At 45.8% G+C, this 13,714-nt stretch overlaps 1 protein-coding gene across 1 annotated transcript in view; it reads left to right on the top strand.

The window, feature by feature from the left end:
• Positions 1–424: 424 nt before the first annotated feature.
• SP100 (SP100 nuclear antigen) overlaps positions 425–13,714 on the top strand; it is a 56,653-nt gene continuing 43,363 nt past the window's right edge. Inside the window, exons 1-3 of the mRNA XM_006866796.1 lie at positions 425–475; positions 595–738; positions 10,345–10,463. Coding sequence (XP_006866858.1) covers positions 425–475; positions 595–738; positions 10,345–10,463 — 314 coding nt within the window. The remainder of the gene's footprint in view (positions 476–594; positions 739–10,344; positions 10,464–13,714) is intronic.

Below are 13,714 nucleotides of genomic sequence, written 5' to 3' on the forward strand. Positions count from 1 at the left end.
TCAGGAAACCAACAGTGTCAACAGGAATCTGAGATCCTAGAGAGGCAGATGCTCCCTGAGGACCAGTTGGTGAGTTAGTTGGCTGTGAACCCCAAGCCTTTGTCTTTCACTTAATACCTGAGAAGCACAGTCAGGAAAAGTATTAGGGGAACAACACCCAAAGGGAACATGCTCTTACAAGCCATGCCTGTTTCCAAGAGCCACGTCATACTTGAGGAACCTTCTGGATGACTGATTTGAGTCATGAGGTCTGTCTGGGCATGGCTGGGCTCATTCCTCCAAGTTGTTTTTCATTTACAGCTTCATTCTTTTGCAGAAATGTGAGTTCCTCCTCTTGAAGGCCTACTGCTGTTCAGAGAGCAACTTTTTTGCCCAGATTCCATATTCTTATGTAAGTAACAACCAACCGTGATTACAAACCGCCATGATGTTCTGTGTCTCTGAAACTGTCACTGGAGATATTCGTGACCTGGGAGTGAGAACTCAAATTGTTGTTGTCTGTCACTTGTTGCATTCCAACTGGATTTCATGGAAATCCACAGAGAGTAAATTGAACTATGCTAATAGTGCTTCTTTTGACATTTTTGTCCCCAGAATAGAAAGGATTCTCAAGTCCGAAAGGGACCCATGTGTCTGAACAAAATCAAGAAGAGGCTGAAGGAGAAGTATTACCACCGAGTGGGGGAGTTCATCACGGATATACGCCTCATCTTTCAGAACCACAGAGCATCCTTCAAGGTGGGTGGCTTTCCCGGCTCCCATTTCCTTTTCTTTCTGTTGAGCCACTCGGGCCCATTTTCCTGGGGACTGGGAAACTTCACAGCTTCCCCCATGCTGTCATAAACTTGTGTGAGCAAGGATTCCGGAAGTGAATAAGTAGATTCACGGTGGAGAAGCAGCTAGAACCCCAGGCTCCCAGAGCCCCGTTTCTCTGCAAAGGGGATGGAGCCCTTAGAAGGCAGTAGACGCTGACCAGCTCTCATGCATAAGGAGAAGACAATCATGTTTTCATACTTCTCAAGACTCCCCAAGCCCAGATTCCATTAGATATGAAGTTCCCAGTGATGGTCCATTTAGTTAGCAGTGCTCATCTGAGGGATGGACATGGCCATGGGAAAAGGAAGGGACCATAGATTATAGTTTAGATCCTTTTATACTAACTGTAGGTCAATGGTTTAAACCTACCAAGTGCTCTACAAGAGAAGTATGAGTCTGTCTGCTCTTATAAAGATATAGAGTCTAGGACACCCAAAGGAGCAGTTCTAATCTGTCCTAAGGAGCTCTGGTAGCATAGTGGTTACGAATCAGGCTGCTAATCTCAAGGTCAGCAGTTTGAAACTACCAGAGGTTCCAGAGGAAAGAGATGGGGCTTTCTGCTCCCATAAAGATTTACAGCCTCGGAAACCCGGTGCAGGGTGGCTATGGGTTGGAACCAACTCAACGACACACAACAACAACAACAAATAGGGCTTCTAGGAGTAGAGATTGTCTCAAAGGCAGTGGGTGTGGTTCTTTGGTTTGGTAGGGGTTGGTTTTGTTTTGGTGTTCCCTGAACTGTTACAAAGAACACCAATGACTGTTATAACTCTCTCTAAAATAAGTAATAAGCCTCAAGTGCAGTCTGTTGTTGTTGTTAAGTGTCGTCGAGTCAGTTCCAACCCATAGCGACCCTGTATAGGGTTTCCAAGGAGCGGTTAGTGGGCTTGAACCACTGACCTTGTGGTTCAAACTGACCTCTTGGTCTAGTGCATGATGCTGCAGCACCACACCAACACTCCCAAGTGCAGTGTAGTTAATTAGAAATACTTGTGGCCTTAGGGAACAGAAGTCACTTTTAAAGCCTTATTGGTTTTTTAGTTTAACCTTATCAGTGTTGTGGGCTAAACTTTGGGTTGCTAACTACAAGATCAGTGGTTCAAACCCACCAATTGCACATTAGGAGAACGATGAGGCTGTCTACTCCCATAGACACAGCTTTGGAACCCCTACGGAGTACTTCTACTCTGTCCTATGGGATCTCTGTGAGTTGGAACCAACTTGAAGGTAGTGATTAATGTGATTCTCAGTTAGCACTTGAGAGTTGAGAGGTTAACACAAGGGTCTTCATCATTCTGAATTGTAGGGTGTCAAAAACCCTGACAGTGAGTTTCATTATTTTTGGCTTTTTTTTTTTTCAGAACAAGGACTTTGGCCAAATGGGACTCAGACTGGAGGCTGAATTTGAAGAGAATTTCAAGGAAGTGTATGGTATTCAGGAAACAAAGGAGATGAGCTTGCTGGGTCCTGACCACAAACCGTGTTCTGGGATGGTCTTCCCATCATTCCCTGCTACTCTGAGTGTTGGCCACTAATGCCACCCCTCCCAGAAGTGCCCTGAGCCCAATGAGACCAGTTTCCCTTGGAGGTTCTGCTACTTTTCCTCATGGCAGAGCCAATGCTATGATGAGAGTCAAGCTTCTCTGAGCCCTGTGGAATCAAACTGATGCCTCTTTGAGATGCAAACCCATGCCCTGACCCCATCTTGCTTCCCTCACCCATCTTCTGTGTGAATTCCCATGATAAATCCCTTGCTTAAGTGACCTCATCATATGTTCTGCTTTTAGGGACCACAACCACCAAGAGAGTTGGCACCAGAAATGCTTCTAGGAAGTTCATTGCTGGGCTGGGATTCTGAAGTAGTTGGCCAATTGGCGATAGGGGAAGTGTTGATAGTGCCTGCCATTCTAGAGTGGTACAATTGCCAAGAGTTTCACCTGTGATAACTGGATGCAAGAGAGGTGAGGGGGATACACTACCTGGCATTGAAGAAACATGGAAAAGTGCTGCACGATAAGTACTAGACTGCTAATCTCAAGTTCGGTGGTTCAAACCAACCAGTCGCTCATTGGAAACCCTATACAGGCTTCTTATTTGTCGGGACAGACTCAATGACGCTTAAGAAAAACAACAGTTTACAGCTTTTAGTAAAAGTTGTTTTTGACCATCTTCTACTTAATGTATGAGGTGCCTTTTTTAAGGGCAAGTTATATTTGCAGATAATGAGTCTACCTAAGGAAAAACTCTCCCCTTGCTTCTGTCAGATTTGACAAAACTAGGAGTCTTGTTGTGGGGCTATAGGACCAGCACTGGATCTCAAGGTTGCCACAAGGTGGCAGTTCAAACGCACCCACTGCTCCTCAGAAACCCTAGGTAGGGTCGCTATGTGTCTGAACCACTAGACAGCACTTAACAACAAAATATAAATATACGAATGATCATTTCCAACTGTTGTTAAAAAGTTCTCTAATTTTACATTTCATGTGCTTTCAACTTTGTGATTTTCAAATAAAATGACAGACTGTAATTTTAAATGTAAACAAAAGTAATCAATTCTAAATATATGCAGCAAAATAAGTTGGAAATTTGTACAAATATTCTTTTATGAACATGTAGAATGTTTATAAAAGAATACTTTGAGCTGTTCTCTTTTAATCTAAGTAGCATCTTAATTTAATTTCTGCTTTTACACATTTTATTTCTATTTTACATATCTCTGAGTCCTATCTATTTGGGGGAAGAAAAAACATTTTAAAGCTTCAATTTATGACTCATATTTTTTCTATTTCACTAATCATTTTTTCTAATTAGGCATCTCAACCAATTATCCTAAAGCTACCTACTCTATAACTTCACTAATCTCCATGTATAAAAATTCACCAAAACATCAACAAAATCTGGTCATCAAATAGAGTTCCCAAACTGGCAGTATCTACACTGTGTTTTCATTATCAATAATACAAATATTGAGTAAGAAAATGAACATAATATTACTTTGAAGTGGATTTCAGTATTTGGGAAACTTGTTTTCTATTTCTGGAAGATCTCTGAAATGTAAATAGACAAACCACATTCTCCATATTCAGATACCTTGCAATCACAGATGTTGTTTCCAATGTTCTTTTGAAACCAAATATTTTTTCCCCATTGTAACAGCACAGTGTTAATAAACTTCTGCTTCTTAAAGTGGGTCAAAAAAAAGAAAAGAAAGAAGAGAGAAATTGTAACAAAAATCAAACCATTGATGTTTTGGCAACCATCAAAGGCCTTCCTAGGCAGCAGTTCTAGAGTCCCCGTACCCACAGCTGAAAGACAGGCAGTAACTAGTTAGAGTCCCCGTACCCACAGCTGAAAGACAGGCAGTAACTTGGAACTGGCACATGTCCTAATTTTAAGAGTGACAGAATTTCACAGAAGATTGAATTCTAAAGTTGAGGTGACCTCTTATGCCAAAGTCAGACTCTGATAAAGAAGGAGCAGAGTTCTGAAACAGACAGGGATATCTGGGCAGATATGCATGAAACCTTGGCTTCCAGAAACCACTGGTCCCACGAAAGAGTCCCTCTGCCTCTTGTTGGAAAATGGAGTTACCCTCTGCTGTTTGGCTTGAATGAAGGACGGCCTGGACATTCTCTAACACATTGCTCCATTATGTTGTTACCTTCCAGTGGGTTCCAACCCATAGCGACCCTGTTTAGGGTTTCTGAGGAGCAACTGGTAGGTTGGAACCACTGACCTTGTGGTTCAAACTGAACTTGCAATCCAGCGCATTATCCTGCAATGCCACACCAGGACTCCTGCTCCATTGTAGAGATGACTGGATGTTCCTTGCTCAGATGCTAACCAGAAAAGGTCATAGTTTTAACCCATCCAGGAACTCCACTGGATAAAGACTGTTAAGACTGCAGCCTAGACAACCTGATGGAGCAGCTCAGCTCTGTCACAAGGAGACGCTATGAGGTGAAATCGACTCCAGGTGCCTAGCAACAGCACAACATATGTCCATTAGTCCCAGTGAGTAAGACGAAGCAAGTGTTGTGAACGGCTTGCTATATAGCACACACTCCAGATGGTGGGAAATAAATCGACAGACCTGCCATGTAGGTGACATTTTTTGGAGTTCCATGGTCTGAGGAGTCCTGGTTTAGCATGGTAGGATAAGCACTGAACTGCTAATCACAAGGTTGGTAGTTCAAACCCATCCACTGCTTCTTGGAAACCCTATGCAGGGTCATTATGAGTTGGAAACAACTCAACAACACCTAACAACAACATGGCTTGAGGCATGTTAGGATATCCCCTCCAATGTAAGTGCTGAACTATTCCACAATGCATCTTCTAGCAACAAAAAAGTACAATGCTTGGTAGGTCCCTCCAGGTATAAAGAGTAATCATGATTGACAATCTGAAGAAATGCTTCTTTGTCTGTGTGTATGTGTGTACAATGTTGATAAACAAAATGTGCTTTGTTTAAATGTTTCCAATTCATAATGTATTTTGGACACTGTTACATGTCAATAAAAATAGCTCTATATCAGCCCTATCAACCTCTCTCAGTTTTCATCAAGCCCCAACTGCAAGTTTCCTCTTTCTGGTTACTTTTGATGTCATAAGAAGGACTGCTATGAAGGCTAGAGCAGCAGTCTAGCCTAGTGTTTCAGGAACAGATGCTGAAACTGGCTTCTGTAGGTGGAAACCCAGGTCTTCCACTTACTGAGCAAGGGGCTTGCCTACCCATGCATTAGGGTCCCCCATAGAATGAGAAACCAGGAGTACACAGCTCACTGGTCTCTCCTGAGGATTCCTCAGTTAATACGTGTGGTCCATTTAGAAAGCAGCTGGACCTATGAGCAATCAATCAATAAACAGGATTTATAAAAGGAACACACACATCTCTGTATGAATTAGGGCTCTTTCCAGCTAGAGACCCTCTCCATCCGGTGTGGACAGAGAGAACTCGCTAGTAGGATGAAGGGGAGCACACAGAGGGCAGGAGGGCTGGTGCACCGAGCCTGGAACCGAAGAGCAGCCCCAGGAACCGAGCGTGAGGAGCCGCTCAGCCAAGCTGTCAAGGAGCAGTCGTGAAACTGAGGCTTCCCACCAGTGTGAACACCGCAGCCACTGCACTCGGAAGTCACACTCCCCAAACAGAGCCTGCTAGCCTGGCTTGCAAAAGCCCAGCCTCATCTCAGCAGTCCCCTACTCCATCAGCAAAGGAGAGAGCAGGTCACCCCAGGAGGTGTGCACCCTCAGGAAACGAGGGTGGGGGAGACTGGGAGCAGAGGAAAGCAAGGCTGACTCTCCATGGGCACAGTTCCAGGCAGATGAGGACATGGAGCAGAGTGGGCCTTGTCCTGCCTGGTCCATGTTCCCAGTGCCAGGGGCTGTGGAGGCAAAGCTGAGTTGGTCGTCATACTAGAAGGGAACTGGTAACTTCACTACTCCACAGCAAGGACAGAGAGGACTAAAACCTGTGGGTCCACTTCATCTAGCCTCAGGGTGGGGTGGGGGGTTACAGCTATGCTGGGTACCTGGCTGAGCTCTGTCCCTGGGGGGAGTGAGGCCGTGTTCCCGGAAGCTGCAGGAGGGTCTGGGACACTTGTCACCCACTGCCCTCTCCCCTCAGATCACTGCAGGGTCTCAAGGGTCCAACAAGCCCCCTAGCCTGAGTCTCCCCTGTGGTTCCTCTGGCCATCAACAAGCGCCCTGGTGGGCTGTGTTGGGGAGAAACACCTCTACTGGGAAGGTTGGGGAGGGGTGTGTTCTTCAGTTCCCTCAGTGTGACTCAGGGTGAGAGACTTCCCTGGGAGGCCTCTCACAGCCTCAGAATCTGCACCCAGGGTCTGGCCACGTCTTTGTTGTTTCCTACCAGGTCAAACCCTCAGTGTACACAACTGGGTGTTATTCATACTCTCGCTAGAGGCCCAGGGATACCAGAGCAGGCAGGAGACAGAGGGAAGCTGTTGGAGCAGGAATTTCTTGGCAAGAGACAGCTGCTGTGTAACAAGTTCTTGAAGCAAAAACCACAGTGGATTCAAACTGCTGGTCTTCTGGTTAGCAGCCAATAACCTAACCTAACCACTGAGAGTATTAACTACAACTGAAATTCTAGAACAATTCTGTCTTGTACCCAGAAATGGTACCTCCTTTGCTGTTGTCTTTACTAAATAAATGAGGCCTATTCCTCTTAGGTATGTATTGGTGTTCCTGTGGGCACAAGAGCACCAAACCAGGGTAGTTCTGGGCTAGGGGTGTCTTAATAAACATCTATTCTTCAATGGGCAGGGGCTCCAGGAGGTTTGGGAACAACTGGTTTCTCCAGAACCAGGGTGGGCTTGGGAGTGGGCATGGCTGGTCTGTGCTTAGAGGAAGGTCTAGAGAATTCTGCTGCTGATACAGAGAAGTAACCTCCTAGCTAACTCCCTCTCAAAGATGGCTAGGAACTCAGACAGGACTGAAATGACAGCTCCCTGAGGTCTAAGTCAGTTATAGCTCGGAGAAGCTAAGACACTTTGGTCCTAAGTCTCTGTGGCATCAGAGAACCCTCATGGTAGAAGAAGGTGAAGATGGCACCCAGGAAGCACAGGGAGGCAGGGATTTTCTGAAGCACAGTCTCACATCTGCTCTTAAACCTTCACCCAATGCCATCAAATTTACAACTTGTTTAATATTTGTAAATGCTTCAAATGGCATGTGCCTGGTTGAAACCACTGTGTCTGGGATGTCTGCCGGGATTCTCTGCAGCCATGGTCAGCCCTGGGTCTAGAACCATCTATGCAGGGAGGTCAGGTGAGAAAGATTCTGCCTGGATGCGGGTGCAGAGGGTGGGTCCATCCTGGGGCCCTGGGCAGCAGAGAGGACAACAAGAGGCCACGTCACAACACTTCCCTCATAATCTGAACCAAGACATGGGTATCTAGGCCATCAGTCCACTCATGTGTCCATGAACAGCTAAGCATCAAAATTATCTCAGAATAAACACCGCACTGCTACCCACACGGTCAGTGGTTCAAACTCACCAGCTGCTCCTCGGAAAACCTATACTGGGTCTCTATTTGTCGGAACCTATTCGATGACACTTAACAACAACAACATGAATCAGAATCAATTTGACAGCACTTAACAGTTACTGGAACTCTGGTAGCGTTGTTGTTGTTGTTGTTGTTAAGTGCCGTCGAGTCGGTTCCGACCCATAGCGACCCTGTACAGGGTTTCCGAGGGTGTAAATCTTTACGGGAGTAGAAAGCCTCATCTTTCTACCGCGGAGCGGCTGGTAGTTTCGAACCGCTGACCTTAAGGTTCGCAGCCCGATTCGTAACCACTACGCTATCAGAGCTCCTTGGGCTGCTAACCTCAGGGTCAGCAGTTCAAAACTACCAGCTGTTCTGTGGGAGAAATACAAGGCTTTCTGCTCCTGTAAAGATTTACAGCCTCGGAAATCCTGTACAGGGTCGCTAAGAGTCAGAACCGATGCCACGGCACATACCAACAGCAGCTACTAATTTTAGGTCTTTGGATGTCTATAACCCTGAGGAGAGAAAAAAAAGTTGGGTTTCTATTTCCCAGCGTCCTAGTGGATAGTAGGTTACGCACTGGATGGTAACGACAAGGTGGGTGGTTCAACCAGCCACTCCACAGGAGGATGAGATTTTCTGTTCCCATAAAGATTTATAGCCTCCGAAACCTGAGGGAGCTGTTCTAATCCACCCTATCAGCTTACTAAGAGCAGAAATCTTGGTGGGTTTGGGTTTATTTTCTCAAACACAAAGGTCTAAGGAGATGTAATACCGGTCTTAACCACTAGAGAGAAGCATAGACTTTGCTGGAGGGAGTCATGGAGGAAAGGGGTTCAGAATTGGTGGGGATGGGAATCAGTTGTTGTTAAGTGCCATCGAGTCAGTTCCGACTCCTGTTCTGACTCATAACGACCCGAGGAGCGGCTGGTGAGTTTGAACCACTGACCTTGAGGTTCAAACCGACCTTGGGGTGAAGTGCTTATCCTATATCACCACACCAGGAAGGTGCACAGGTGAACTCTATGGATCTCCAGGGACCGAGTGCTGACCACCAGTAACCAAGGCACAGAGGTTACTGTCCTCATCCAGTTCTGGATCCTTCCCTGAGATGGGCCCCAGCTTTAATCAGAGGGGCTGTGGATGGTGGGGCTGAGTTGGGTTGGGGGCCCTCAAACTGCACATGGAATGTGGGTGTCCTTGAAGTATTACTTACGGAAGATGGTCTGCATGAACTTCTTGTGTCCCCAATACACCCCTCTCTTCCTCACTTGTCAACCCCTCACCCTCTAACCCCTTCCTCCTCTGCTCTGGTGTCTTTCCCCACTCCCCTTTCTCAAGGCCCACTTCCTTCCTTGTAGAAATAATCATCCTTCCACCAACAAGCCCTCAGCTAGCTTGTCAGTGTTGAGGTCCCGGTGTCAAAAGCCCCTACACCTTTAGCCCATCCCTCAGGTAGTGCTGAGAGGGGGTGGGCTCTGTCTCACCCCATCCCCAGAACCTGAAAAGGTGCCACCAAATGTCTCTGTGCCCACGGGACAACTGCTTCCTGAGCATGTAATTGTAAGGGGCTGTGAGCCTGGTCCCCCTCACCCATTTGGTGAAGAAAACCTAGAGATAGAGCCGCACACCAATGTGCTTGGGCAAACTGAGCCACAAACCAACTAAGAGAGAGGCCAAGAGTTAGGACAGATGGAGATCAAACCACCAGCTTTATTCCTGATAACAGCTGGATTGGGTGCTGTGTCCCCAAAGTGTGGCAACAAAGAACCCCAGAATTGGGCTGCTGTACCCACCACAGCCTGTGCACGTGGGCTTGGTTTCTGCAGGCAGGGTGCCCCAGGGAAGTCCAAGGAGCCGACTCACCCCTTCTGCCAAGCCTCCCAGTCAAGAGAAGTCTTCCCTGGTGGCAGAGGGACCAGGAGTATAGTGAGCATTGATGTCCTGCCTCCTGGAAGGAGATGGGGAGCAAGTGGGACAGACGCTCTCCTGATGGTCCTGGAAGCTGCTCCTGTTTCTCCATCATGGAGAAGCTTGGCTCTTCGCCATATACCACAGGGATGCCACCACCACACTGCCTACAGCCCTCAGACCTGCCACAGAAGGAATGGTAAATTTCACCTTCCCTTGTGTACCACACAACCAACTTGGCAAGGAAAAGGGCAACAGTGACACCCCCCCAACCCCCCCCTCCATGTGCTCACAAGACGCCCCTCAGAAGGCAGAAACAGCTGCAGATACTCTGGGTTCAAACAGATAGTTCTGCTTCTGTCTGCACAAAGTGAAGCTGGTCCCTGTTCCCCTCAGAGTGTACCCACCCATCCCCACCCCCACCTTGGACCTCAGTGGGGCTGGGGGGCAGGTGATGTGTCCCTCCTCCCCTGGCTCCCTGGTTCCACTTCTCAGCAAAGCCCAGAACCACCCAGACTGGGACCAGGCAGGCGTTGCCCTTCACAGTCTGTCACGTGTTTGGAGTACATACTTTCACTTTTCTTTCCTCTCTTGACGGATCCAGAGACTTCCTGCTCAGGGCCGGCAGCCACCCGGGACGCAGGCCCGAGAGTCAGGGGGCTCCTTAGGCCCTGAAGGATCCGCGTGGACCATGGCAAGTGGGAGCGGTGAGCTCAGCGCCAGGTGAGTCTGTCTCTTCCCTTCAGCATTCTGTTCCGGGGCCTCAGGGGTGCTGTTCGAGTGAGTGTCGGGGCCACACCATGGTATGTAAGGTTAAGCGCTGTCCGTCAGTCAGTTTCAATTCACAGCAACGCTGTCTAGTTCCTGGGAGTGGCTGATGAGTTTGAACTGCCAACCTAACGGTTCAAACTAACCTTATGGTCAAGAGCCTATCCTACAACACCACACCAGGACTCCAGTGTGCATGGTTGTTGTTGTTGTTGTTAAGTGTGCAAGGTAGTGGAGTAAAAAATCAGAGGTTTGAACCCGCAACAGACAACTGGTGGGAACGCCCAGCCAGTAACTCTCGAATCCTTGTTGTGGTGGGGGTTGTTCCTTGTTGTGGAGGTGGCTGTTAGGTCCCATAGAGTTGATTCCAACTGATGTATAAGGTTTTTGAGGAGCAGCTGGTGGGTTTGAATGCCCCACCTTGTGGTTTGCAGCCCAATTCTTCCTCCATATTTCAACACCAGAAACTCAGACTCCTTAGTGTCTGGAAAGTCCTACAGAGCTGCTGGATGGTGAGCCAGCTGCCCCTTTCGAGGCTTCACTTTGGGATCTGTATTTCCTGGTTACCTCAGAACCCTCTCATTTCCCCCTCCAGCATCATGTCCCAGAGGCAGTGTAGAGGATTCCAAAGAATTCCTGACTTTAAACACTGGGCACTGTGGTCTGTCCCTTCCTATGACAGGCCTCCAAAAATCCCAGGTATATTCCCATCTCTCATTTGGGAGTCTGAGCTCTTTGATCCCTGATCTTGATTAAAAACATAAAAAGGCAGGTTGTTGTTGTTGTTGTTAAGTGATGCCAGGTCGGTTCTGACTTATAGTAATCTTGTATGAGCTTTCTAAGGAACTGTTGGTGGATTTGAACCACCAACCTTGTGATTCAAACTGAATTGCAGTTGAGTGAGCTTATCCTACAGTGCCACACCAGGAAGGTAAATGGCTCATATTTTAATGTTATGTTCTGGGATGGATTGTAGAGGAGAATTAATGGCACAAGGTTTAAGTGCTGACTGCTCATTGAAAGGTCAGCGGTTTGAACCCACCCGTTGCTCTATAGGAGAACAATGAGGCAGTCTGGGTCCATAAAGATTGTTAATATGTGCCGTCGAGACAATTCTGATTCATAGCGACCTTGTATAGGGTTTCTGAGGAATGGCTGATGAGCTTGAATCATTGTCCTTGTGGTTCAAACTAATCTTGCACATTCACCTCAGCGTCACACCTTGGCAACCCTGTGGGCCGGTTCTATCCTGTCCCCTAGCATGGCCATGAGTGAGACTCAAGTGAACAGTTATGGGTTTGGTTTACTGGGTTGTGACTCTTCTCCATCAATGCATTTATATGTGGTTGTTATTGTTATGTACTGTAGATCGGTTCTGACTCATAGCGAATCTGTGTAGGCCTTACGAGGAGCGCCTGGTGGGTTTGAACTGCTGACTTTATGGTTTGCAGTCCAGTGCCGATCCTACAGTGTCACACCAGGACTTTGTGTTCAGATATAATGCTGCTTAATAATTTTTTGAAATTTTAGTGTGTTTTTTTCATATAGAAGAAACACATTACATATTCTTGGTCATGCTGCTATGAGTCCCACGTATTGAGTCGAGGATGTAGTATTCACGTCTTTTCCTCTGAATTTCCATATATAAGTGGTTTTTGTAAATACAGCAGTAGTTTTGTTGTTTTTGAACAAACATGATGGTAATGCACATGTTGTTCTATATTTTGCATTTTCACTTATTTTAACAGCATGGCCGTTAGAGGTGTCTTCCTGGTAGTGTACACAGATCTCCAGTAGTTACTCTTCAATAGCCTAGACACACCATAATTTTAAACCATTCCCCTACTGATGGACAGATAGGTTGTTTTCAGTTACTCACTTTTACAAATAAGCTGCAGTGGCAGCCATTAATATATCTGTCTTATTTTCTTTTAGCATATGTACAAATAAATAATTTTCTGTGTCAGTGAAATTGTGGATGCGAAGAATGATATTTACTTGTTTATAACTCTGGACACTTGCCTTCCAAAGATTCTGGACAAATACATAAACTCATTGCCTTTGAGTCAATTCTAACCCATAGCAACCCTATAGGACAATGTAGAACAGCCCCATAGAGTGTTCAAGGCTGGAGTCATTACAGAAGCAGACTGCCCCTCTTTCTCCCAAAAGCAGTTGTTGGGTAGCCACCAGGTGCTTAACCACTGCACCACCAGTGCTCCTGAATCAATATATAATCAATAAACGCTCCTACCCATAGAAGGAGCCCACACCCAGCCCAACTTTGTGAAGATGGTGAATAAAACAAAATTTGATCTTTTCATTTACGTTTTCCTGGCTACATGGGAGGTTGATCACTTTTACCTATTTATTGATTACTTAAGTCCCCTCTTCTACTAATCCCTGGTTTATTCTTTGCCAGTGGTATTTGTGAGGTATCTTTTCTTTGTTTAATGATGTGGGAGAGCTTGCTAAATATTTTGACAATTATAAACATACTTCCCTTGTCTTCTAGCTTTATTTGCAGTGCCTTTTAGCTTATTAAACATCTTAACATTTAAATTATAAACTTACTATGGTATTAATGTTTTTTAAACAGATGTAACCCTCATAGTAAAAATAGTAAAGAAAGTGATGACAAAGGTTCTGGATGAATTCCACGTGTGCCATCAAACTTTGAAACACAGTCTTCATGTTCTTTACATCTGCAGATGTAAAGCTTTTTTGGAAAAGTTCCCTTTCTAAATTCTCTGAAATTTTTACTTTTCAATTTTGGGGTAAAACTCTTCATGCTTTGGAGTAACTTTATCTTTTATAGCTTTCATCTGCTTCCTGAAACTTTCATCTCTTTAGTGTTTTGAGTTTACAATGGTGTCTCAAACAGTTCCTCTATGACGATTATGTAATTTTCCGTAGATGTTTGTTTCTTGAATTTCTAACTTTTTAAAGAATTGATTGTGTTTTATTACGTGGATGGCTTACTTTGGCATTTTGAACATAAGTAAAGATATAAGCCCACGGAGTTCAATAGATTCATAGGATCCCTCTGCGAACAGAAATCAGACAAGGATGCCCTTTGTCACCACTCCTATTCAGTATTGTGCTAGAAGTATTAACAAGAGCTTTACGGCAAGACAGGGACATTAAAGGCATCCAAATTCACAAAGAGGAAGTAAAACTCTATTTGCAGATGATATGATCCTATA

The sequence above is a fragment of the Chrysochloris asiatica genome, unplaced genomic scaffold, assembly GCF_000296735.1.
Source record: "Chrysochloris asiatica unplaced genomic scaffold, ChrAsi1.0 scaffold00096, whole genome shotgun sequence".
Classification (NCBI taxonomy): Eukaryota; Metazoa; Chordata; class Mammalia; order Afrosoricida; family Chrysochloridae; genus Chrysochloris; species Chrysochloris asiatica.